Source organism: Branchiostoma belcheri, unplaced genomic scaffold (genome assembly GCF_001625305.1).
Source record: "Branchiostoma belcheri isolate BF01 breed outbred unplaced genomic scaffold, Haploidv18h27 scaffold83, whole genome shotgun sequence".
NCBI lineage: Eukaryota > Metazoa > Chordata > Leptocardii > Amphioxiformes > Branchiostomatidae > Branchiostoma > Branchiostoma belcheri.
This window is the reverse complement of record NW_017804498.1, coordinates 1,117,256-1,141,920: the sequence shown is the minus strand read 5'-3', so window position 1 is coordinate 1,141,920 and position 24,665 is coordinate 1,117,256. Positions and strand designations below refer to the sequence as shown.

Here is a 24,665-nt window from a genome sequence, read left to right as displayed (position 1 = left end):
TTATCGCTTCACATCAGCACAGCTGTGGAACACAAGTACCAAAGAACAAAAATGTCAAAATGTCAACACATTTATTCTGAGATATTGCAAATACAACTGTATATTGATCCTAAACATCATCAGATACAATCTTACATAATCATGATTACCATATAAGTAGAAAACTTGCCAACTTTAATAAACTAGAACTTTATAATGCTAGGAACATGCCCTGATACCCACACTATCAACTGTTTGGAATGTTGTCTTGTTAATGTACATAACAACTCTACCACATGGCATCAACTACAGCTAACATAACTATGACTGGTTCAGAATTGGCAAACTTGACCAGCCAAAATCGCGTCTTCTATTCTTTCATCAAGTGTTTTAACTAAAATCCATGTTTATACTAGCAAGACATGCATTGTGTAGTGTCACAACTTAACATGGAATGGAAGTGTCGACCACTACATCTTGATTCAAATTTACTTCAGTACAATATAAGCCTAAGAGTTGAAACAGAATACAATTTACCTTTCACATGAACAACATTAATGCTTCTCTTTCTTCTCATCTCAAACACAATAGTCATAACATACAGTAGAATTCACTTGAGGTGTTGTAGTGTCTACAACTGAACCAAACACAACCAAAACATCTGACTGTACATGACCTGATGCCAGTTTTGGATTCTCATGTTCACAAGTGTTCAATTGAGAAGTCAGTAAGAAGAACCAGCTGCTTTTTTAGCCAGCTATGACTGTGTGACAGTCCAAACTTACTTCAGAACAGCAAGGACGTATTGATGGAATGTGATGTGGACTTATGTTTAAGTATTTTGCCTGATATTGGACAAGACTGTTGAGTTGATAACACGGTGGTGGTTTAGCTTCCTCAGTGGTGTGGTGAATCATCTTCCACAAACTCCACAGCCTCATCCTTGTTGACTGTTTCGATGTGGCTGACCTGTTGTGTGAGAGACAGACATGACTGAGTATGCAGTACAACAAGGAACCCTGTCTCCACTAGTCCTGCCTCAAATCTCCACTGGTGAGCATTAAGTTACCCCCAGTCTGCTTGATGTGTCCTGGGCTACCTCCATTCTAAACTTTTGAATTTGTGGTGGCAAAACTGTTGTCACACATGAGGGGAGCACTCATTGTTGTACTTTAATACAGCGCACAATTCTGCATTTCAAGAGCCATCAGCTTCCAGATGTGATCTTAAAAGCACCAAGATTTTGGTTGTAATAAGGCCAAATCAAACAAATCTAATGCTTGTAATTGTAATGAAACAAGGCAATCTCATGCCTGTCTCTTTTCCAAAAAGTGCTCCCCACAGTGTGACACAGAGAGAGCTGAGAAGAGAAGTCACAACAGCTGTTACAGTATGTACAAGTAAGCAGCATGTCATGTACCACTCAGGCCTGCAATCTCCACCTGCACATGTACACCTGTGTACGGCTGTGGGACAGGTCAGGAGTGTCCAAGCTGGTCTGCCAGCCGACCTTGCCTGTTGGAGAGAACTCACAACGGCTGAGGACAAACTGTAAGTTGTGTATGAACTCCATGGGTGCAAGTAGTCAGTGAACCCCTTTACTCATGCACAAACACGGCACAGAAATCATTTAGAAACATGAATGTTTAAAACAAAATTGCAGTACATGTGTATCTCTTTCTGAATATCCAATTACATATAGAGCAGTTCACCAGATGCAAAGAAAAAGTTACAATACATGGATGTAGTCAGGTGAAGAAAAGGTGCAGCTACAATGTATATGGTTTTAACTCAGATGTTTTCAGCTACCCAAGTACATTTACAATATGGCCTATTTTCAAATTCTGAGTTCAACTTTTATGTGAGCTATTCTTTGAAGAATGAAAAAAAAAGTATAAGCAAGGAAGAATCAGACAAGAAAGCAATGTGCACCCTTGGGGTCTGTGTGGTTGCTGTAGTGCATTGTGAGTTTACTATACTACATAAGGAAGAACATGTAGACCTATTGGCGTGTGGTGTCATCTTCCACGAAGTCCAGGGCATCCAGCTTGACACAGGTTTCTATGTGGCTGACCTGACGTGGTACAATAGTAGGTACATGTAAGTACAAACATACATGGCAATGTCAGTTGTCTTTACACACGTGCATGTATCTGTGTTAATCAACATGTAAAACTGCCTTTCTGTGTAACACCAGTTTTGCAGTCATCTGGTAGCTGGTTACATTACATGGAAACACTGTTAGATCTCAAACCTGCAAAAGTACTGGGTTAGTAACAGAGGCATTCAAGATGTCATGTAACCCCTACAATTACAAGTAACTCAGGTCCAGTTGTGCAGTTTGCAACTGTGGATACATATCATACACAACGTATTAGTATACTATGTGAATTAGATTAAATATCAAACTCTTAAAATCAATTCAACATCACACATAGTGAGGGCATATTGAATAAAATAAAATTTGAAAACAAAAATATTTGCAATCCTATGGCTTATTTATCAAGCAGAACATCCCAAAACCTTGTTGCTGTGAGCTTCATTTTCCAGAACTTTTCAAAGAAACTGTCAGAACTCAGAGGATTAGAAGTTTGGTGGTGAGAGTAAACCTTACCTTGTTCCTGTACTTGACTCCGTAGAACTTGTCTGCTGTCTCCAGCAGCTCAGGACGGAAGGTTGTGGTGATGAACTGTGCGTCGGAGGACAGCTCCTGGATCATCTCTGTACAGGGACAGGACAGACCAGTTTGTCTATGACAGGCTGAAATACCACTTCTGGACACTGAACTAATTTGGTGGGAGGTATAGGAGACTATACTAGAAGATGGCAGTGAACGTTGGTTTTGAAAGCTTGTGAGTTGTGTTCAAGAGAGAAACACTGGTCAGGACTAGAGTTCCCTAATTTTGCATCTGTCGGTGTAGAAAGACTTAGTTAGAGACTGGTACATGTACATGTATTTGGACAGTGTAAAGATGTGAGCTAGAAGAGAACCAAGTGGTAGGCTGAAAAGCTCTCAGTGATGGAACAAAAAGTGAGAATTCATAGGAACAATGAAAACATTTGTAGGAGACGTTTTGTCTGTGGAAAGGAGAGTCCATCTTTGAGGCCAGATGACGTCCAATGGTCACACAAATTCTCCTTTGAATACAGTCTAAGTATTGTAGGCTGTTCATTGGGGCTCCAGCCCAGAGGTGCGAGCAATGTTATAATATGAAATCAGTAGAATCTGACAGTATAGCATGATCCTCTTACGTGCTACGGCTGTTCTGTGTGTGGAGTCCAGGGCTGCATCAATCTCATCAAACAGGTAGAAGGGTGCAGGGTCACACTTCTGGATGGCAAAGATGAGGGTGAGGGCCACCAGGGACTTCTGGCCACCCGACAGCTGCTGCATCTCTTTCATCCCCTCGTTACGCTCGTTAAACGACACCTGGCAGGAGACAGGATTGATGTGTGTTTTAAATGTGCCATTCAGCAAGAGACAACTGACATTCTGCAGCAATTCTGGACTTCTGGGGAACAACTTTGATTGACATAGCAATCTAAGAGAACTTACCGACTACCGGTCCCTTGCCAGGGGTAGCTGTGGGAGGCACTAAGCGTACTACCACTTTTATGCTAATAACATCACTTTCTATGATTCTACTTTGTACTGTATTGTGAATGTTGAAGTTGTCGTTGTCTCACCTTGATGCCCACCCCTGTGAACTGTTCTACAGGTGGTAGACTGGTCTGAGATGACGCCTGGCTGCCTCCCTCCAGATCCTTTAGTGAAAAAAAACAATGTTAAACTTCAGCAACAGGTAATGGTACAAACAGGACTACAGATCAGTATAACACAAATACCATTCAAAATATTTAATTTCTGAAGACAATGCAGTCAGTCGTGTTTAATTGAGCTTGGATAGTCTCTTGAAAAATTATACTCAATTTAGTGTTCTTGTGCAGGGAAGTTAGTGTTTTTGTTCTTCTCTTTATGACAGACAGTTCTTACTTCTGGGTTCTCTGGTGCCTCTGTCTTCATGATCAGTTTCCCCTTTCCTCCTGGGACCAGCTTCTCAAACACCTCACTGAAATACTTGGAAACCTGTCAAAGAAAAAATCAATTCATTACAATGCATAATTATGACATAATAATAATATTCAGTTACACAGTAGTATTGTGTTTTAAGCTATTAAATTGATGAAAACATTTGGTGTAAGGTTCCCAAGAAACAATCCCACACATAAAAGGCTGAGTAAGAAGCTGCACTTACCTGTTTGAAAGTGAGCTGGATAGCCTCATACTTCCTATGCTCCAGAACATCCATCAGTTCTATGATAGACTGCAGAAAAGGGAGGGGAAAATGTGTTCATAATAATTCCACATTAACAATATATGGGATCCAATAAATACAGAAAACCTGTGTTGTGCTGTTTAACAGTTTCAAAGTTGCTACAAAATTTTGATCTCTGATTTTTAACCATCACATTGTTGTTGACAACTTTGCCAATGACTCCATGGACAGTACCTGTCCCTAACATCCAAATAACAGAAGTACAGACTACGTAAGAGTGAAGACAGTACCCTGTGTCCCCTGTCCAGCTCATCCCTTCTCTTCAGCAGTTTCTCCTTCTGTTCCGAGAAGTTGACGTACTGGTCCAACGCTTTCTTATTCACGTGGCTGTACTTCTTCAACTCCTGGTTACACTGCTCCAACTTCTTGAACAACTATAGGAAGAAAACATGTTAACTTCTCTTTACACATTTTATTTTACATGGTTGAAATTTGAATGCGCAAAACAAAAGCATGTCAATGAAGTTGAAAGCAACAGCACTAAGAACTTGAAGTTAGACTTACTGCCTTGAGGGACAGACTCTGATATTTCTCAAAAGCGTCACTAGGGAGAGAGCCCAACTCCCTGATCTTGCGCATACACTCCTCTTTCTGTGAAACAAAACAGACATGATCACCACTAAAATAAATAACTGTCAAGACAACGTTCACAGCTTGTCTTAAGTTCTGAGGAACAAAGAATTAATGATACATCAATACAATATCCAAAACTTTTAGCCTTTGATGGCTGGAACTATTAGCACAATATACACTATTTTACAGATTTTCAAAAATAACTGGACACATTGGGATATAGCACTTAAAGGCAGGAAAGGAGTTTTGAAAAAAAAATGTCTACCCTCTTACGTTATCTAGATAAAATACCAACTACTGGTACAAAATGTAATTAGCTTTTGGATCCAAGAACAACTCAAAAGGTAGCTTGACCCCAGAACACACACCTTCTTTAGAAGCAGGCTCTGTTTGTTGGTCATCTTCTCCAGCTCCTTGGCATCATCATTGATTCTCTCCGAGTGCTCAACCTCCTTTCTCTGCAGGAAACAAAGTGCAAGGATGAAGAATTGCAGAAGACAATCATATGGCACTTCTGTGGGAGTGATTGGTCAATCTTGAACAGGGACATCAGGGATGATCAAAGATTGATCAAAGTGTGTGCACTAATCAGCTATTAAATTCTAGCTTGAATTACTTTATTACCAATTTATTTAAAGGAATGTAAAAGACTACAAATGTATGATGATTATTCAGAGGCAGATAGCTCTCTGGCTACAGAGTGATGTAGATTTGGGTGCCCTTGCTGTTATTTTTTGGGAACTGCAGCAACTATGTAGTTCTCTACAGTCGTCCAAGATTGCTTGTATCTGAGATGTAGACCCAACAGACATTTTACCTTCCATTCCTCCAGGCTAGACTGCAACTCGGACAGGTCCCTGTTCATGTGGTCAACCTCTCGTTCAATGTCTGCAAGGAATACAGTTACAAAAATGTATCTTAGAAAAAAGAAGGTACCAATTCTATCATCCAGTCTTAGCTTACAGAAGCTGCTTTCCCACTAGCTTGTACAAGAACGTATATACAATGTAAGTCTACATGTAAGTTGAATATCTGGGAGATTCCCACATTATTTCCAAAACACAACTATGTCTTCCCATGTCTGACTTAGCTTGATGAAGGCTCATTTTCTTAAGAATTTTTGCAGGTGATTTTGTACCCTACTGATCTCGAGAAATTTTAAGACAGCTGTTGAGACGTCTGTTAGTGACCCACCGTCCAGCCGTGTGACTGCTGACTCCATGCCTCTGGCCAGGGTGCTCAGCTCCTCCCTGGCTGTGTCCAACCGTGACTTTTTACTCTCCACAGAAATGTCTTGAAGCTCCTACAGCAAAATCAGCAAATTACTGTCAGTAATGTATTGTGTTAAGATGCAGCAAATCTGGCAGTTTTGCTCCAACCAACGTTATGCCAGGCATTAGAATGATAAATATTTGAACACATCATTCCAACCAAAAATTGTGTGACTTGTTTAACTGCCTGCCAGCTTTGATTCAAACTGCAAACAACAGATTTCCAAGTATTTTGGGTTTTTGTGACCTTCAAGCCAAATGACCTTCTGTCATTCTTCCTGTCAATCTTCTCCAACCCACATGCTGTCCACCCCCATTTCCTTGTGTCTGACCTTTTGACCTGTCATTCTGCCTGCCAATTTTTCCTCCACCCATGTGCTTTCAACCTACTCAGACAAACAAACAACCCCACAGCTCAGCCCATACCTGGGAGTAAAAAATGGATGTAGCAATAGGAGGGAAGCTGTACATGTTGGTATATAGTATGGAGGTAGTGCTCTTGTGTATCTAGTTTGTGCAATGTTTCCACAAGTGTACAAGACTGTGGAGTCTCACCATCTGTAGCTGCTCACGGCGCCGCATCAGGTTGTCAGTGATCTTGTTCTCCAGCCTATTCTTACGCTGCTCCAGGTCGTACCGTCTCTTCAGCACGTCCTTATTCTCCTGACGCAGGGCTGCAATCTCATCATTTAGACTGTCCACCTGCACAACACAGTCAGCTTTTAAGACTTTTTTTAAGACTATTAAACAGTCTTTCCTAAACTGGGAAACGGCCTATGGCTGCTTTATGAAGATGTGGAGAAGTGTTTACAACATAAAAATGGGGCCAACACAAAAATATCTGATTAAGTAAGATGAGGTTTACTGGCCACTGTTTCAGCAACAGTAGAGTCCAACTTGGTGCTAATGGCATGGGGATGGCTATCATGCAAGATAGGAGCAAGTCAGGAACAACTGAAGCTTACGCTATTAGTTATCTGACTGGTCTACAGGTCTAAAACTGCACCACAATCATGAACATAGACAACGTGGCGTGACCATACCTCTCTCTGGTCGTCCACAGTCAGCTGGGACATGAGAGACGTGCCCATCTCTGCCTGAAGGGACTCCGTGGTGGACCGCATGGCCTCCAGCTCAGACTGCTGACTGTTCAGACTACGCTCCTACACACACAACATCCACACAGGGCATTTCAAACTGTACACAGATGTATCAAGATAAAAAGTTGTTCTCATCAAAATTGGACACAACAGAATCAATGCACAAATGCACTTTTTGGCAGTAATAAGAATGGAGAAGTTTTAGGGGCTTCTAAATTTTGTAGAATTAATTATTATAACAATATGACAGCAGAAATAATGAATGGAATTCCTGATTGGTGACTTGGAATGGACCAATTTGAACATTTGCTTTCTCAATCATTAACAGAAACTGAACCCAACTGAACAGAACCGAACAAGAAAATTTAACTTGTTTGAACGGAACCCAGGTTCCAACAGTCACCACACCATTTCATGTAGCTGGTCATCAAGGCGGAGGCGTTTGCGCTCCCTGTTCAGGTTAGCTACATCCCTGCGTATCTGCTCATATGTGTCTCTGTAAGCACAACACCAGGGCAATGTATTGAGGTTGAAGGGAAGGGCAGAATGGTCTTGCTACTTGGGATACTGTAAATGCAGAAACTTTTGCAGTGGCTTCATTTTTGTGCTTTTCTCTGTGATAACTTAACACAAAATCACAACACCGAATTGTTCCAACCGTGAAATACAAGCACCAAGAAAACTGTCTATTCCTTCATACTGCGAAATAAAAACCACTTTGAAAGTTAATGCATTTACAGTAGTTGGAGATGGTTGTGTGAATAGCTGTGAGTGGGGGGGCGATAAGGACTGACCAAAAATGGAGGGAAATTCTAATGGTGCAATTTTTTCAGCTTTCTAGTTCTGCTTTTAGTCATCTTTTTTTTGTGTGTTCAATCTTTTCTTTAGAGATCCACCCTGCAGAACTATTCTTCCCCCCATTTTTGACCAACTCCCCATCACCCTCCCAGGTCTATAGCTACAGTAGAAGTGTGCAGTGACAGAAATGGCAGCATGCTTGGGAAGATGGTGGCAGTGCAGCTGTCTACAGGTGGGAGGGGGGGGGGGCAGTCATATCACGTCAGCAAAGGTCTACCTTAGGTTGCAGAGATCTCTGCAAGGCCTGAAATTGTTCCTTCATAATCCGCATGTCGCTGCGCATTCTCTCGTATGTGTCCCTGGGGAGTCAAAGTGTAGGGTTCATCTCAAAGGTACATTGTTAAATCGTGATAAAATTTAAATTCTGCATCATGCCGTACTTCTTATGTAACACAAGTGAACGAAGTCCTCCCAGTTGTCAAATCGTTTGATGAAAAAAAAAACACAGCATCGTAGTGTTAGATTTTTGTTCCAAATCTTATTTTTTGTGACTCATCATCATTCAGCATATCCTGATACTTCTAACTTCTGATAAAATTAGAATCAGATGACTAACTTGTTTTTGCTGTTTCTAGTCTCCAGTTTCTGCATCTCACTGAGCACATTGGTCACCCTGGATTCAATATCTGACAGACAAGTCAAGGTTCATACAGAAAAAGCAACATACAATACAAGACTGCAGAATTACAAGTACATGTCTTAAAGAAAGGCTTCAGCTTTAAGTGCTCTTGTCAACCAGAGAGTAATAGTGGTTATTGTACATAAAAACCCTACATAAATTTTAAAAACTGACACTTTCTTCAACTACCACTTCCCTTGCAAAGGAAGGATACCGTCCAGTTTCTGTTTCATGATCTCGTACTCCGTCTCCTGCGCCTCCAGCTGTTGCGTCAGGGAGACTTTGGTCTGCTGCAGGTCCAGCCGTGACTTCCGTGTGTCGTAGTACCCACCAGTCAGGGCCCCTCGACGACTTACCTGGTCACCTGGATACACACAGGGTGGAACATGGGATTATCTCATGATGATCGAATAATTTCTTGTTTTAATACCTCTGTGTGGGGAGGTATTGTTTTTAGTGTGTTTGCTTGCATGACCATAGTTTATTGAATTCAATTGGGTAGAGTCACAGAAAGTGAGGGAGGAAACAGCATGCTGACAGGAACATGTAGGTCAAATTGGAGGTCACAATGGTCATGGACAGTGCAATCATCATCATACAGAGAAATCATCATCATCATCATCATCATCATCATCATCCAGACAGTAGAATATATGCACAGAATTGCACAATAGTGAATGGATACTCATAGAGAATACTAATAGAGAATACTCCTCATGACAACTCTAAATAAATACTTCACAGAGAGGTAACATAGTAGTGTGTATTGCATTAACACACCCAGTCGGTATGCCTTGTAAAACACCATCAGTAGAAACATATATACACGGATAGTACATATAAATAGATAGGGCCAGCTTGTATGATACTTAATGGTCTTAATAGCTAATTGTACGCAGGCAGAGACAAATTACAGCAATAACGAAATGCGGCCCAAACCTTCCAGAGTGATACAGTCCAGGTTCTGTGTGCGTGCGAACTGTGTGGCCACCTCCATGCTGCGACAGATCAGGGTCTTGCCGAAGACGTGCTGGAAGGCTTTGTTCAGCTTCTGGTCGAAGCGCAGCTGGTTGATCATGGGCAGAGCATCCTGTACAACAGGTGGTACGTCTTGTCAAGCCTCAACATTACGCTCATTTAGAGAAGACTCTCAAACAAAATTAGCCACAGTGATTAAGACATGTCTGCTGTGGCCCAAAACAGAAGTACCTGGAGAAGTTCTGTCAGAACTAGTAGTCGACCGATGCAACAATAGTTGTGGGAGGATCTAAGGTCTAAGATCTCTAGATAATTAGATTCATCACAATAAGTTACATTTTCTTGATCATAATGATTTCATTTCAAACTGTACCTTCATCACGAAAGAAGTGAGCTGTTCAATGAGGCCATCAAATTCTATCCTAACTTTCACATGTTTACAGAAAAAAAGAGAACTACGGTTTTCTAAACATCCGAAAACCAACAGATTACAGAAAAAGTGAGATCCTCCATCTTCCTCTGTCTTGAAATGAATTCAAGCCCCGTAGGTTTAGGACATACTATTTTTAGATATGGAATATTTCTACTACTGTTTGCCTTTCTTGGTTAAATATTCTTCTTGTACTTGCAACTAGCCGTTGGGCAGGAGTTTGCAATAAAAAAATTAATTTTAATTTCAATGGGGCAAGTACTGGTTATGTAGTGAGTTTACTGTCAGAAAAAATGGCTGTTGTCTGTGAGTACTCACCGGTGTCTCCGGGTAGTTGGTGCCCCTGACATCCAGGCGGTTCAGTGGCATGAAGTTACACTCCCCGGGCATCTTCCGTTTGTTCATCTCCTTCAGGATCTCTGTTGCAATGTCGGCATTGTCCACGATGTGGTAGAATAATCTGAAATACAGCACAAGATATATATCAGGCATAACTCCTGCTGAGCTTGCTATAACATGGACACAAGCTAACATGTCTTCACTTAAGTAGTATAAGCTCGGTCCCCTTCTATCAAGGACTATACCATCTAAAATAAATTATGGGGGCTGTTTCAAAACGTCTTCTTCTAATTGTCGTCTTGATCCCTTCATCTAACCCATTATCCTTTCAAAAATTTGACTGTTCCTCTGACCTGTTCCCAGCTGTCACCTCCACGCAGGTGAAGAAGTTTTTGTCGCATTCGAAGTTCTCGATCATCGTGCCGTGGTAACCGTCGGCGACCTTCCTCTTGTCCACGTCTCGGCGCCACATGTCCAGGATCTTGTGCACACTGTCCATTCCATTCAGAATGGCCTACAAAACACAAAAAAACTTGGTTTCAATGACACATGTATTTATCTATTTATTGAGCCCAGAACATACAGAAGTCTATGACCCTAACCAGAAGACTACCTGGACCTAATCAAAAACCTATATGATACGTGCATATGATTGTCATACTCAAATGTACCTTTTTCCTTTTGGTTAACATGACAAGTTTCAGGGTTGGAGTACAAGAAGAAAACACATGTAGAAAGGACACGTGTGTGTATTATGACTTTTGTTCCTCCTTACCTTGCCGGTGAGTGAGCGCAGCTGCTGTTGTGTCTTACTGAGCTCCTCCCGAGTCCCAGCGATGGACTGCTGCATGCTGTTCTCTGTGCGCCACAGGGAGCTGTGGTGATGGTTAAAACAGGGTACTGATGATACATGTATGTCTTTATTTCAATGTACTCCCTCATTGGATGCACATATTTTAACTTATCTGATTTTTCCAGTTTCAATGATGACTTTTATCATTTCTATATCAGAGGGAGATGCATCATTAAAACAGTGACAACAGAAATCTTCCTGCCATAAGGTACTATAAAACATACCCAGCAACAGCTCTTAAGTATTCAGTGGCAAAGAGTAGTATTAGAAGCAATCAGTCTTACAGTTTGTAAGTTGACCTATGATTCAAAGGGTAGACCTTTTACTGTCGTTGCATGCGTTGTGCATTTTTGCAATACCTAGCTGAATTGGAACCCTATACACCCAGACCCCTACATGACCCTGTCCTTACTTGCGCTCATTCTGTAGATGGTCCTTCTGTGTCTTCTGTTCGTAGTACTTCCTGTTTAGCTCGTCCATCTGACCTCGCAGGTTCTCCATCTCCTCTGTTCGTTGCTGGAATAAAAGGCAGTCCCTGGTATGTTAGAGATTTCTAATGAAAGTGATGGCTGTGTAAGATCTTTAACAGGGAATCAGCCATCAAAAGTCCTTCATTGTTTGGCTGCACGAAGTCGCTTATAAGAACAGAAAATACCAACATAGATTTTTTTTACCTTTGTTTGGTTTCCCAAATCCTCCTGACGTTTGTGGTTGCTCTCGATGTCCTCCCTCAGCTTGCGAATCTGTTTGAGATTGAAAGAAAAAGGAAACAATGTCTAATTTTGCAAAAATTTTCTTATTCAATGTGGGAGCAATGTGGCAAACTGCACAATAATCAGAAAGCATACAGCTCCAGAAAGGCAGCACAATTTCCCCACGTTTATTCTCTTATTTCTCAGAGAAATATAAAAAGACAACCAAAACTCTTAGATAGCCCAGACCTTGCCAAACCTCAAATTATTAGCACAGGTACAGTGCGTACACTAAGGTAAAAACAATGGCCCCTGACCTGTTCCTTCTTGTCATTGACAGTTTTCTTCAGAGAATTCAGCTCTTTCTTGATCCATCTGTCACGTTCGTCCTCGTTGCGAAACTGGTTCCCACGGCCTTGCTTGGCATACAGCGCTGCTCTCTTCTGTTCACAAGTGGCAAGCCTGGGGGTGTGTATGGGGGAGGCAAGGTCAGAAGAATGAAAAAAAATCATACATTTCAGACTGCTTGGAAGAAATTTGGGTTGTCATGACCCCCATCCACATGCTGTCAACCTACTCTGTCCAGACAAACAGAATATACAAATCTACAGCTCAGCCATCAAAGCAACAATTTCATACCCCTTGCTATTAAGGCTCATGCAACGGTCTGACATTATGAAATTTGATGTTTTACCTGTTGGTGACTTCATCCTCCCTGGTGCGGAGCTCGTTGTAGGGTTCTGTGATCTGGTCCAGCTCCTCCTGTCGTACAGCTATCTCCTCCTGCAGTCTCTGCAGCTCCAACTCTGCATGGGCCTGGAAAAAATTAACCAGTAAAACTGCCTTATCTCTGACTTGTACAGATGTCACAGGTAGGCATGGCAGAGTTCAGTGTCAAGATGGGATTGAACAGAAAGGCAATACATTTCATATAACAGGGCTGGAAATACTGGGTACATGTGTACATGTACTTCCGTGAATCCAAAAATGGAGCTGTGCACCTAATGTTTTTAAATTGGGTGCTTTGGTGTACCTACATATTGGTGCATGATTATGCATGTAAAGATACTACTGTACACTAGTATACAACCTTGTATCAACATTGTGTTAAGTTTTGCAGAACACCATCCCATACCTTACTGTCCCTGTCCCCCTGTAGTTCCTGCTCCATGTCCTGTACACGCAGCTCCAGTTTGGCCCTGCGTTTGAACACGTCCTGCCGCTCTGACATCAGCTGGTCCTTCTCCTCAACCAATGCTTGCATGTTGGCCTTCAGTTCACGGATATCTTTACTCAGTCCCTGTGCAGGAGATAGTCAGTTTACTATTTCTTATCTTGTTGTCTTTTGCATACAGGCATAAAAGCAAGAATGGATCTTCTTTTTACAGATCATTATTCTTTCAAAAGCAAGGAGAGCTCCTTACAACAAAAGCTACAACTTGTTGATTCATAATGAAAATAGTCCTCCTTTCTAAAGCTTCAGACTGATGCTAACAATACAGTACCTTGCACTTATCTCCTGCTTCCTGTGCACTATCACGCAGCTCCCGTGAGCGTTGCCCACTCTTGTCTCGCTTATTGGAAAGCTGGAAGAGAAGGACCAAATGTTATGGGATATGACATTATGATAGTTTGTTATTACTTTTATCATGAATACACCACCTTTCAGACTCCAAAGTAGTTAGCATCATTTCCTTGGGTTATCTTGTGCAAATTTTCTGAAAGTATTTCTGAAAATACAGATGACTTACATCCTCTAGCTGGTTGCGTGTATTCCTCAGCTCATGGTCATGAATTGTGTACTCCAAGGATCTGGAAAGAGATATCAAGAAAAATATTTATATTTCTGACAAATTCAGTGTCAGGTGACTGAATGATACAAGTATTCAAACAGAAATACATTTGTTCAAGAGTCAACAACCTTTGAAAAAGAGAAAAACGTACCTGAAACCTATCGCCAAACACAAAAGGATTTCTAGAGTGGCAAAAAAAACAACACTGAAGTCTTACCGTCTCATCTTGTCATATTTTAGGTACTGGTTCAGTTCTTCTTTCTCCTGCTCCAGTGTTGCCAACCTCTCCTCAATGTACTTCAGCAGTTCTTCAATCTTCTCCTGCTTTCCCTCTGAAACAAGACATCAGAGATTTCTGACTTCCCCGAAAGTATTTTAGGCTTTTGTGAATCTATTGGAACAAACAAGGAGATTGTATGGCCTACTTCAACTGAGACTTTCTGCCAATCAATATTCCCTCCACCCACAGGATGTCAACCTATCAGACAGGCATACACAGCCCCACAGACAAACCCACCCAAAACAATAGTTCCCTATTGAAAGTGAAAAGGAATAACTACATTCATCATTGAAAGAGCAGGCCCCCTGTTGCAAAATAACCCAAAATGTATGGCAGCTGTGGTTAAAGCATTTATTCAAGAAAAAGGAGCTGAACACATGTAAAAAGAAGTACCTGTCTCTTTGAGGATGTTCTGGCTCTCAGACTTGCGCTCATCGTACACCCTCGTGCCAGCCACCTCTCTCAGGAGCTTCAGACGCTGAGAGTCTGGGGCTGTCGCCATCTGGTTAATCTGCAACAGATAACAAGAAACTTCTATAACCTTGCACATTAGCATATAGACAACCTATACTGTAACATTGGTCAATGTCACACAGTCAGAGCTACTGTGTATCTACATTATACACTAGACAAGCAATGTCAAGCTAGTCATGCTAAAACTGAGCCAAATGATGAAATGATGACTTGTCCAAATGAAAGCTCATCTGTGTAGGTAACCTCCATAATGGTTGATGAGTTTGACTGAAAATTTATGGTGAGTGTTGCCTTTTGTGTTTCATTTTAGATAGTTACCATTAATGATCAAATGTGCACATTTTTTTATAAATATTTCATTTGATGAACTAAAGGAAACTTGACTCACTGCAAGAGAGACAGGGGTTGCACAATGTGAAATAAAACCCTTACCTTTCCTTGCTTGACAATGTAGTACGGGTTACTACGGGAGAATCCAGCACTCTCCAGAAGGTTCATCACGTCTGTCTTACTGCAAGAAAACAAAGTCTGCTGCTTCACACACAGGTATATCTCACCTCTTAAATACCATACTCAACTTCTAAAGCAAGAAAGCTAACTTGCACACAAGTTTTATAACATTGTTTCTGTCACACTGTAAATTAGGTAGAATGCACTTTTTTAAAACAAAGCCAGTCAGATGAGAGATCTAAAATAGTTGTTCACATATCCAACTCACGTGACCATCTTCTTGTCCAAGAAATATTGGTCCTTCTTGGAGCCGATGACACGTCGAAGAGTTACCTCATCCTTGTCAATCTGTAGGGTATAACAATAGGATTAGTCACAATGACAATATATACACATATAACCATGGTACAATGTGCAATACATGTACACAGGTACGTTACAGCTTAGTTACTAGTATTACAGCTATCATAGCTGTAATACTAGCAACTAAGTGAGCTATCTCTACATGCTCAACTGGTTTCCCTCTAGAACTAGTGTTAATGAGACCTTCTTACATGTGATGTTATGATTAAGACACTGTTAACATGCACAAAGAGAAATTGACCTACCGGCAGCCTGTTGTCGGAATTGTCAAACACAATCTCTACAAAGGCAGAGATGACTCTGGGCCCTGTGCCTTCCTGCAGAAGTGAGGAACATGTAACAGTTACATTATGTATGTACATTTGTAATATACATGTACTGCTAGTATGTTTTTGACGGATTCAGTCAACATGTTCATCATCTCTCATAAGAAAAAAACAATAGGGTATAGTGAATAACCAGGTGAAAAGTATAATTTGTAAGAAATTCGACCATCTGGACTTACATGTAGCAAAGCCTGCCTCTGCTCAGGACGCAGGTGACTAAACTCGTCACTCAGAACAAACTGGATCGCTGGGAGAGGGAGGTAGGACTCTAATTATTACAAAGTCCCTCTGGTACAACATGTTTGTATCTGGCAGTATGAGACTGAACGTCACAGCTTGAATGATTTTTAGCATACCGGATTACCGGTAGTACACATATTTTAGAATATTCATGCAAGAGATTTTGAAATAGAGAAGTTGCTAATTATAATTTACTGTTTTGTCAGTATCTGTATGATACTTTGAACATAAGACGATTGGACTCACCATAAAAGAAGTTGCTCTTTCCTGATCCATTTCTTCCAACTGCAAATGTGAAAAAATTATTTTTAGTTTACCAAAGCAATCAGACATGTACAATGGAATTGTACCACAGACCTATCTGTATCAGACAATAGTGAAGTCTTAAATACTAGTAGTACATCACTAAACAATTTACACATCCTTCAAAAGACATGGCTTCTTCCATGCAATGATAGCTACCCTGGTAGCTTAGATTGCAGTGCCATCTCACCATGTATTGTATTTGACTTACCCACAACATTGTGCTTGGGACTGAAGGGGTCGATGGTGGTTTGGTCCCGGTAACTACGGAAACCTTGGATGATCACCTGGAGATTTTATGAAGGGCAGAAATTGGTTAATATTTACCTTAGTCAGTTAGTGTTAGGAATACTATGTGTATTGCAGACTTATGGTACTGTCGATGTTGTTGGCAAGGCAAGGCCAACTTTTCCTGAGCTGATTCAGAATTCTAGTGTCAGGTGTCAAGGATACACAACTGTACGTACTAGTATGAGATTCATAACATTACATAATGAGTACAATCATCACTACAGTACAAAAATCAAATAATATTTTTCAAGATAGGGTCAAATTATCACTTAAATTCTCTGAATAGTATGAGGTACTAGCAAAATAAACAAATGAATTGTACACATAATTTTATCATATTGCACCTATGAACTTTAGTTTCTCTGGTTTGCGAATTTTGTGTGCGTAGACAGGAACTTTCACTGAACACCATGAATATGAAATATGATCATAACAACATAATTTCCTCACAAATAAACGATACGGGAAAACAACTTTGGGTAAGGTAATTTTCGCATCCACCTCGATTTACATTTCACAGCAACATTACAATGTTCTCGGCAATCGGCTAATTTCCTTCATTTTAACTTCAGCACAAATTATATTATAAAACCATACGTATTACTTTTTTTTGTCCCCGAAAAGATCGATCTCCAGTCACATCACACTTTGCAGTGATCAGTGCTCTGATCATGCACCAGACATACACAACAATAGCACGTTTTGCGTGGTATAAAAGGCCAAGATCTTGCACAACCTAAGTCTTACCTGCTTGATGTACATCGTTGTAACCTTCCAGTATCCTCTGTGGACACGAATCGAGGTAAAATCGTGGAAAAACAATGGATTTTTGCAGCTCCTCCTACCTAATTCGCACAAACAAAATGGCGGCAAATTTGGGACAAGTCCATCGGGCCATCAATCAAAGGTAGAATTGCTCTGAATGACATGGAATTAAAAGATCGGCTAAGTTTATCTGGTTACGTGTACAACAGTAATAAATAATAATAACTTATCTAAGTATTATAAATTACTCTATAAGCCACTGGTAACAGTCAATTGACACTGTGTGACATTTATTCTAGTAAAGTTACCGATGGTGAATGGTCTCTTCCAGAGTCTGGGCATGTACAAAATGGCGCGAAAATTGTCTCAAAGGGTCCCAATGTACCTTCTGCAAAGGCCATATATCTATGTGAATATATGGATATAACATATGAAAGAGTCATGGATGTGGAGCACAAAGAAACAGAGTTATTAAACTTTTGCAGAACGATCATGAATTCATACAAACTACTACATTCTTCACTAGTATATAGTCTATTTACTTTCTTCCCTTACTCGTGAAATGGGGATGTAGCTCAGATGGTAGAGCGCTCGCTTAGCATGCGAGAGGTACGGGGATCGATACCCCGCATCTCCAGAACAATTTTTATTTTTCAAAATTGATTGGATTTTTTTCTTTATGCGTGTCACTTAAAAAAGAAAACATTTTTATGACTTCAAATTTTTTTCCATCTGAACATTTGATTTATGCAGGTCATCAGTGATGGCCTGGACTCGACAATGAAGCCCTGTGTAGTGTAACGTACGTATGTTTGGCAGGACGGGTCGGATCGTCCTAGCCTCTACCAGGCTTCGGGAAGCGGTAGTGAGAGACAACATTGAAGAAAAAAATTCCAAATAGAAAGTCATACCAAGCTAAAGGGAGTTGGTCCACACGGTTCGCTGCACCCGAGCTGTAACTTTACTCTCACGAACTCCCTGGCATGTTATCTTTCTATTTCAGACCAATTTTAGGGTAATTTTAGAGGCTAGAACAGTCCCTCCTTGTCCTCCTTTAGCTAGAGTATGGTATAGCCGTGGCGACTCTTGATTCGGGCTTACATTGCATTACCCTCAGACAAGAGGGTAATGCAAATGTAAGCCCGAATCAAGAGTCGCCACGGCTAGAGTATGGTACAGATTTGTTCATACGAAGGAAAAGCTTGTACACTGTACTTAGCCTCTACCAGGCTTGAGGGCACGGCTGGAATTATAGTAGAAATCGGCCCGAAATAGAGAGATAACACGCCGAGGGAGTTTAGCCATCCAGTTTACAGTTTGCCGGCCCACAAGCCTGTGGAATATCGCTATGTTCTTTGAAGTCCACTAATCGCTATCTAATAGGTGCCAAGTAGCTAAATTACCCTTTTATTGCTCTGCGACCGGACCGTGACGGAACTGTCAGGAGCGACGGCGACCGTGTAACATGTGACAGGAAGTGTCAAAGGTCACCAGGAAATTTCAAATAACGGTCAATCTCTGCTACTACAATTCTGCGGTCTGGTCAGTGTTTATTTTGATGACAGTATATACTAGTGCCAGTGTACGATGGACCGCGTTTTACGTGTTGGCAGAGATGTTTTCGAGTACGGCGCGCTGCGACAGGGGCAGGCAGATGCTGTCTTGTGGGCCGGCAAACTGTAAACTGGATGGCTAAACTCCCTCGGCGTGTTATCTCTCTATTTCGGGCCGATTTCTACTATAATTCCAGCCGTGCCCTCAAGCCTGGTAGAGGCTACACTGTACTAACGTCAGATCACGTTAGTATTCTCCATTTTGACTGATCATGTGGTTTTCTACTAGCTTTTGACACTACATATAACCTTTTATGGCCGGCCCGCAAAACTTCCATTGTTCCCCCTAGGCTAGAGCCCTTGCAGCTATGGAAAGCTACTCTCCAAGCAGAGGTTTGGGTTCTGGGGGTATTTTTAGTGTGTTTTTAGGCTTTTTTGGGGGGGTTCTCTTTTGCACTGAATTTTTTTCCCACCAAACCCAACGTTGGGTTTGAAAAAAAATTCAGTGCAAAAGAGAAACACCGAAAAAAAGCCTTAAAACACACTAAAAATACCCCCAAAACCCAAACCTCTGCTTGGAGAGTAATGGAAAACAGAGTTTCGGCACTGCACACTAGTGCTGCACAGACTGGACCCAGACGCAAAAGTACCGAAGTAACGGGTTCCTTTCTCAGAGGTGAGGCGGCTTCCCTCCTAGATCTCCAGTGCCGAAGTTACGTCAACACTTGGTGTCCAGTGTTCAGCATGCTAGCACTTGATCGGCAATCAAACCTTGTCTTTAGAAAGGGTACCGAGATGCTGCCTTTGAACTCTAACACTTATATTTTCGACATCGTACCGCCCGGGAAGCAAATTACAATCGGGACGACAATGTGATCGGCAGGATTATACTGCAAGGCTCAGATCCTCACATTTTTACAGGCCTGCGACACTGTACTGTACGCCGCGCGGCCGACGTAAGCACCAGAGGCCCAGTGACGAAATGGTTTGAGAACTCGGCTTCCAGCGCCAAGAGTCACCGAGCACTGGAACGATCTAGTGAGGAACCCGTTACTTCGGCACTGGCTATCCAGTGGTGAACGGCCTCCGAGCGCTGGCTATCCAGTGGTGAACGGCCTCCGAGCTCTGGCAAACGAGTGCTGAGTGGAAGTTAGCACCGGAAAACGAGTGCCGAGTCAAGATTCAGCTCTGGAATTCCAGTCCTGACGGTGTTTCAGCACTGGAACAAAGCCGTTTCTGCACCAGAATTCCAGTGCGGAGCTTTCTTCCGCACAGGGCCCCGAGTGTCGACGCCACTTTCCCCGTGAGTTCCGCACTGGGCGGCCAGTGAGGAACCCGTTACTTCGGTACCCTTGCGACCCAGACCAGTTTTCCACCTGGGTATATATATATACGTAACGTTTATATGTAGCTAAAGCTGCCCGGCGCGGGGAGACCCGGCTTATGTAGGTTGTGCTTGGTGTCGACTTCTTTTCTGCGCCGTGCCTGTGTACACAACAAAAGAGTCCCCTTCCCAGAACCCCCCGCGGTAGCAAAGGTGCAAAAACACCTGCGAACTTCCTTTTCGCTGTTGCTGTTGCCAGTCTTCTGCTGGCTGAGATCGCTGGTTCTTCGTGCGGCTTGAAGGTCAAAAACAGTTTTTATATTCATGCATTAGGCCATTATCTTTCGCTCATTACTTAATAACCAAGAAGTACCAAGGACAGCACCAGTTGTACTTCTCGGGGTAGTTTTGCTACAGTAACCCAGTCGTGGTATGGATATAATTTGTCTTAAAGGTCGAGGGCCAGGACAGGCACATTTCCTCAATTTCCTGTCGTCGGTCTCAGTTTAATATGAGCTAGAACAAAATGTGAACTCTATATACCAGGAAGCTGTTACCACTTTCTATTACTGGCTTGATTAGGAAATGTTCATTCGTATAAGTGGTTCGCTATGGTTGTTGGTAACATTGACGCCATTTAATGCAGGTAATTTTCCCTGTCATGATCAGAAGAAATGCATGATAGATCAAAATCTGTTTTTCAACCACATGCTTGGGTAGATCATTATGCTACTGTGACATAGGTCGCACAGAAAACATGACTTGTGCCACGAGAGTGCGTATTTCGAACTCTGTCTAACTACTAGTATGTCTTCTCATATGCTGGTCATTAACTTAGTATAATCAAGTAGCATTATGTACTATTGCAAAGTAGTGTGCCTGGTGGAGGGGCGAGTAGTGTGAGTAACCCTGCATCTGGACCAGACTTTTAAATGGCCATTGATGCTCACCCAACTAGCATACTATTGGAAAATGGTACAGGTGTTACTCCCCAATGTAATTGACAAAATTTGCAATTTCAGAATGGAAACAAAATGGCACAAGGAGGAAATAAGGAGGCAAATAGAGATGTCTTTCCATCTCTTTCCTCCTTACCGGTAGCTGAAGAAGCTGGTCACATCATTGATTATAACTATGGGAAAAGGTGTGTATACACAATCACACAAACTGCATGAGATTTTCTGTTGCATAGTTATTCTGACATGACCTATATAGACTGGCATAAAATCACTATGTCAGACATGTTATGCTGATGACATTATGTGTACCTACAGGTTTGATACAAGAATTGTTGAGACCGGGGAGGTGAACATAATCGATGAATCACAAGATGACAGGTTTGTATAAGTTAGAGAGATCATTTATGTTTTAAGGTTAAAAGAAGGAAAAACTAGAAAGGTATCATTTGCAAAGCAAATTAACAATTTTAACCATCACATTGTTGAGTTCAACAAACTGCTTTGTTTAGTCCTACTCAAACACATTCAGATATATGGTGAGCAGCCTCTCCAACCATATATTAACTACATATGATAACATAGTAGTAACCCAACACCATAGGGTTATGTAGTCATTCTTTTATTCATGTTGTATCGCAGTATAATGTTGTTATTTTTAAATGATTCTGTAGTATGATGTTGTTATGTGTTTTGGAATCCAGGAAGATTAGTAACTGTTGCTTTTGCTGTCACTTTTGCAAATATGGATATCCTAATAAAGTATCAAGTCTGCTACGTATACAGCACCAGTTACAGCTATCTGGTCCAGGTCATTGATCTTATTTGTAGGGAATGGAAGAAAAAACAAACTGAGCCAAATTATGTTTTAATTCTGCAATTTAAACAGAATGCAATAAACATAATTGCTTCTGCACTACAATAGGACTACATTATAAGACAGTAGTGATAAACACTTAGTCTAGTGTTTGCCTTTTCACCCTTCGCTTAGCTGATGCCTTATAAAATGCTAGACCCTTCAGTTCAGTTTTATCCAGGGCAGCTGATCACACTTTCTCCAAACCACTGTCTCTTCCCTCCATGTTGTTTTTGTGACCTGGTCCAAGTAAAGTGATGACCAATCAGAATTATAACATTATTACTTTTCTTTGCCATCCATGATCTGCTATAGTTCCGACTCTTCTAGCCTGTACAAAGAGCAATTCCTGAAGGGTAACACGGCCCTAAAGAAGAACAGCCTAGATGAAGCTGAGGAGCATTTTGCTGCAGCTCTGAGGACAGTCCATGTTAAAGGTTTGGTATTTGAGTCAATATGTTTACATATGCATGTACATTGTAAATGTATCCACCTTTAAGGATTTTGCAATTTAGTATACACCCATAACATTTAAATACATGTATATTGAAATTAACAGTTACATGTGTATATTATAACACTTGTCTAATAGTATGCCTGCAGAGATAACTTGTCCAACCCCTACTCTAAAACCCCTAGGTAATATCAGCATATCAGTGGTAATAAAACTGTTGAATTTGGCAAAAAAAGGGAATATCATGATGACAGCCTGGCAATTGATTGAATATTTTGCCTCTTTGGCTGGGCATCACTGTTTAAAACTCTTTAACTTTTATTAAAGTTTTTGAGTTTGATCAAGGACGTTCTATCCTGATTGAACGTCCTTGGTTTTAGTTATTTCATGAGATAAAAGATTATTCTGGGAAGAAAGGCATAAGGCAAAGGCAAAGTAATAAAAATACACAAATTCTTGAAGAAAAACAAAAATACACAAATTCTAGTGAAGTAAAAGCAAGATTATCTGTTTTTAAAATACTAGTACATGTACATGTATTTTTGATTTTGATTTTGATTTTATTGTTTGCATATTAACAAGACGGACAGTAATAATATAAAAACAATGATAAAACAGGTGCAGGAGGAGGGGAGAAGCATGGCGTGCTTATACTAGGCCCTCCTCCTCGAAACTATACAAAATTAAATATAATTAATAAATGGAAATAATACAATAGAAAATGGAAATAATACAATAAGGATAATGAAATAATGTATGGTATAAGTTAATGACAATGAAAATAAGGTAATGATAATAATTGGTATGAGTTATAATAGGAGAAAACACTAAATAAAACTACTACAGGGGGCTAGGTTCGTTAATCAGATGGTTTTTCAAAGCTTGTTTGAGTGAGAGAAGAGACAAGGTAGGATTCTTTAGGGCTGGAGTTAGTTCATTCCATAAGGTGACACCTTTGGGCAAGAGAAGTTTTTACTAGGGGGATATGAAAATCGGAACGTTTGCGAGTTTGATAGTTGTGAATCTGAGAACGAAAATTTAAAAAGTCATCAAATGTGTCCGGGAGTTTATGGTTCATATATTGGGCTACGAAAAGTACAAGTTGAAATCTGTTTATGTCGTAAATGTTCAAAAGTCTAAGTTTTTTAAATAGAGGCGAAGAGTGGGTGTAAAAACTAGAACCAGTGGCAATGCGTAGAAATTTTTTTTGCAGAATTGATAAAATTACATGTATTTCTCCTCACAGATCCAACGGCAGAGCAATACCAGAAAGAGACAGCGCCTCTGTTTAAGTTAGGTGAAGTTTACTTGAAGCGAGGTTTGCTTTCAAAAGACGGGGGAGATTTTACAAAGGCTGCTGCACTCTGTAATGCTGCACTGGTGAGATCAGACAGAGATGATATCAAAAAGACAATATATGAGATAGACATATTATTTGCAAAACATGTCTTGAATTTGAAGCAAACAGGAAGACCAATGGATGTGAAGAAGAGCAAAATGCATTTGAAAGAAATTCGTAACTTAGTGGAGAAAGAGCTTAAGAGGATTGATCAAGAGTGTGACCCTTACAGCCTTGATGATGATGATCCCAGAACAAAAGAGGTGGAGAAGAGCAGAGCAGAAGCAATCAAAACATTGTTCCAGACAATTGCTCATCATCGAAGGACATTCATAGCAGGCCTTGTGGATGAGTGCATTGAGGTCATGGGCCCACCACCCTGTAGGTATGCCATGGTAGGCTTAGGTTCACAAGCTACCGGATTAGTGACCCCATACTCTGATCTGGAGTTTGCCATTTTGATAGAAAAGGACACAGAAGCCAATGTAGGGTATTTCCGCAATCTCACTCACTATCTGCACCTCAAAGTGATCAGTTTGGGAGAAACTATTCTTCCAGCCATGGGGATCAAATCACTTAACAACTTCTATTCAGACGACCCACAACTGGACTGGTTCTATGACTCTGTAACACCACGTGGGTTTGCATTTGATGGAGCCATGCCAACAGCTTGCAAAACTCCACTGGGCAAAGGTAAAGCCTGTGAACTTATTCAAACTGCAAGTAAAATGACCAACATTCTAATGGATGACCTTACACTGCATCTAAAAAAAGGCTACCATCTTGCTAGTATATTAGGGAATGTTTGTTTTATCACAGGAGAAAAAATCTTGGTCGACATCTACACTGCCCTGTGGACACGGCAAATG

At 41.0% G+C, this 24,665-nt stretch overlaps 2 protein-coding genes and 1 non-coding gene across 3 annotated transcripts; 2 read left to right on the top strand and 1 right to left on the bottom strand.

Annotated features, from left to right (window-relative positions):
- Positions 1-51: 51 nt before the first annotated feature.
- LOC109486802 (structural maintenance of chromosomes protein 3-like) lies at positions 52-17,311 on the bottom strand. The gene is made up of 37 exons (XM_019790695.1): positions 17,297-17,311; positions 16,470-16,545; positions 16,202-16,240; positions 15,895-15,962; positions 15,635-15,706; positions 15,295-15,374; positions 15,009-15,087; positions 14,496-14,613; positions 14,040-14,154; positions 13,781-13,841; positions 13,535-13,615; positions 13,165-13,329; positions 12,724-12,845; positions 12,347-12,491; positions 12,012-12,080; positions 11,750-11,853; positions 11,260-11,359; positions 10,838-10,998; positions 10,464-10,605; positions 9,677-9,827; positions 8,952-9,101; positions 8,675-8,744; positions 8,336-8,417; positions 7,204-7,323; positions 6,716-6,862; positions 6,084-6,192; positions 5,707-5,777; positions 5,258-5,347; positions 4,821-4,907; positions 4,547-4,690; positions 4,236-4,304; positions 3,974-4,066; positions 3,667-3,744; positions 3,232-3,409; positions 2,594-2,700; positions 1,982-2,053; positions 52-948 (listed from the first exon to the last, which is right to left on the bottom strand). Exons 1-36 carry the CDS (start codon positions 17,309-17,311, stop codon positions 1,982-1,984), a joined length of 3,630 nt encoding a protein of 1,209 aa, XP_019646254.1. The 3' UTR covers positions 52-948.
- Positions 17,312-17,878: 567 nt separating this feature from the next.
- On the top strand, positions 17,879-17,951 carry Trnaa-agc. Its single transcript has one exon. It is a non-coding gene; the product is annotated as a tRNA-Ala (tRNA).
- Positions 17,952-20,413: 2,462 nt separating this feature from the next.
- Positions 20,414-23,790, top strand: LOC109486781. The gene is made up of 5 exons (XM_019790671.1): positions 20,414-20,503; positions 21,214-21,335; positions 21,466-21,528; positions 22,319-22,445; positions 23,704-23,790. Exons 2-5 carry the CDS (start codon positions 21,226-21,228, stop codon positions 23,752-23,754), a joined length of 351 nt encoding a protein of 116 aa, XP_019646230.1. The 5' UTR covers positions 20,414-20,503; positions 21,214-21,225; the 3' UTR covers positions 23,755-23,790.
- Positions 23,791-24,665: the final 875 nt, after the last annotated feature.

What these genes read in the sequence shown, in the direction of transcription:
- LOC109486802 (XM_019790695.1), bottom strand. An exon ending in ACATTGTCAAGCAAGGAAAG is followed by an intron (nt 14,614 to 15,008) that starts GTAAGGGTTTTA and finishes TATCTGTTGCAG; the next exon opens with ATTAACCAGATGGCGACAGC. An exon ending in TCCAGCTCACTTTCAAACAG is followed by an intron (nt 4,067 to 4,235) that starts GTAAGTGCAGCT and finishes TTTCTTTGACAG; the next exon opens with GTTTCCAAGTATTTCAGTGA.
- LOC109486781 (XM_019790671.1), top strand. Translation starts at nt 21,226, where the DNA reads ATGGCACAAGGAGGAAATAAGGAGGCAAATAGAGATGTCTTTCCATCT. An exon ending in GATGAATCACAAGATGACAG is followed by an intron (nt 21,529 to 22,318) that starts GTTTGTATAAGT and finishes GATCTGCTATAG; the next exon opens with TTCCGACTCTTCTAGCCTGT. An exon ending in CAGTCCATGTTAAAGGTTTG is followed by an intron (nt 22,446 to 23,703) that starts GTATTTGAGTCA and finishes TTCTCCTCACAG; the next exon opens with ATCCAACGGCAGAGCAATAC.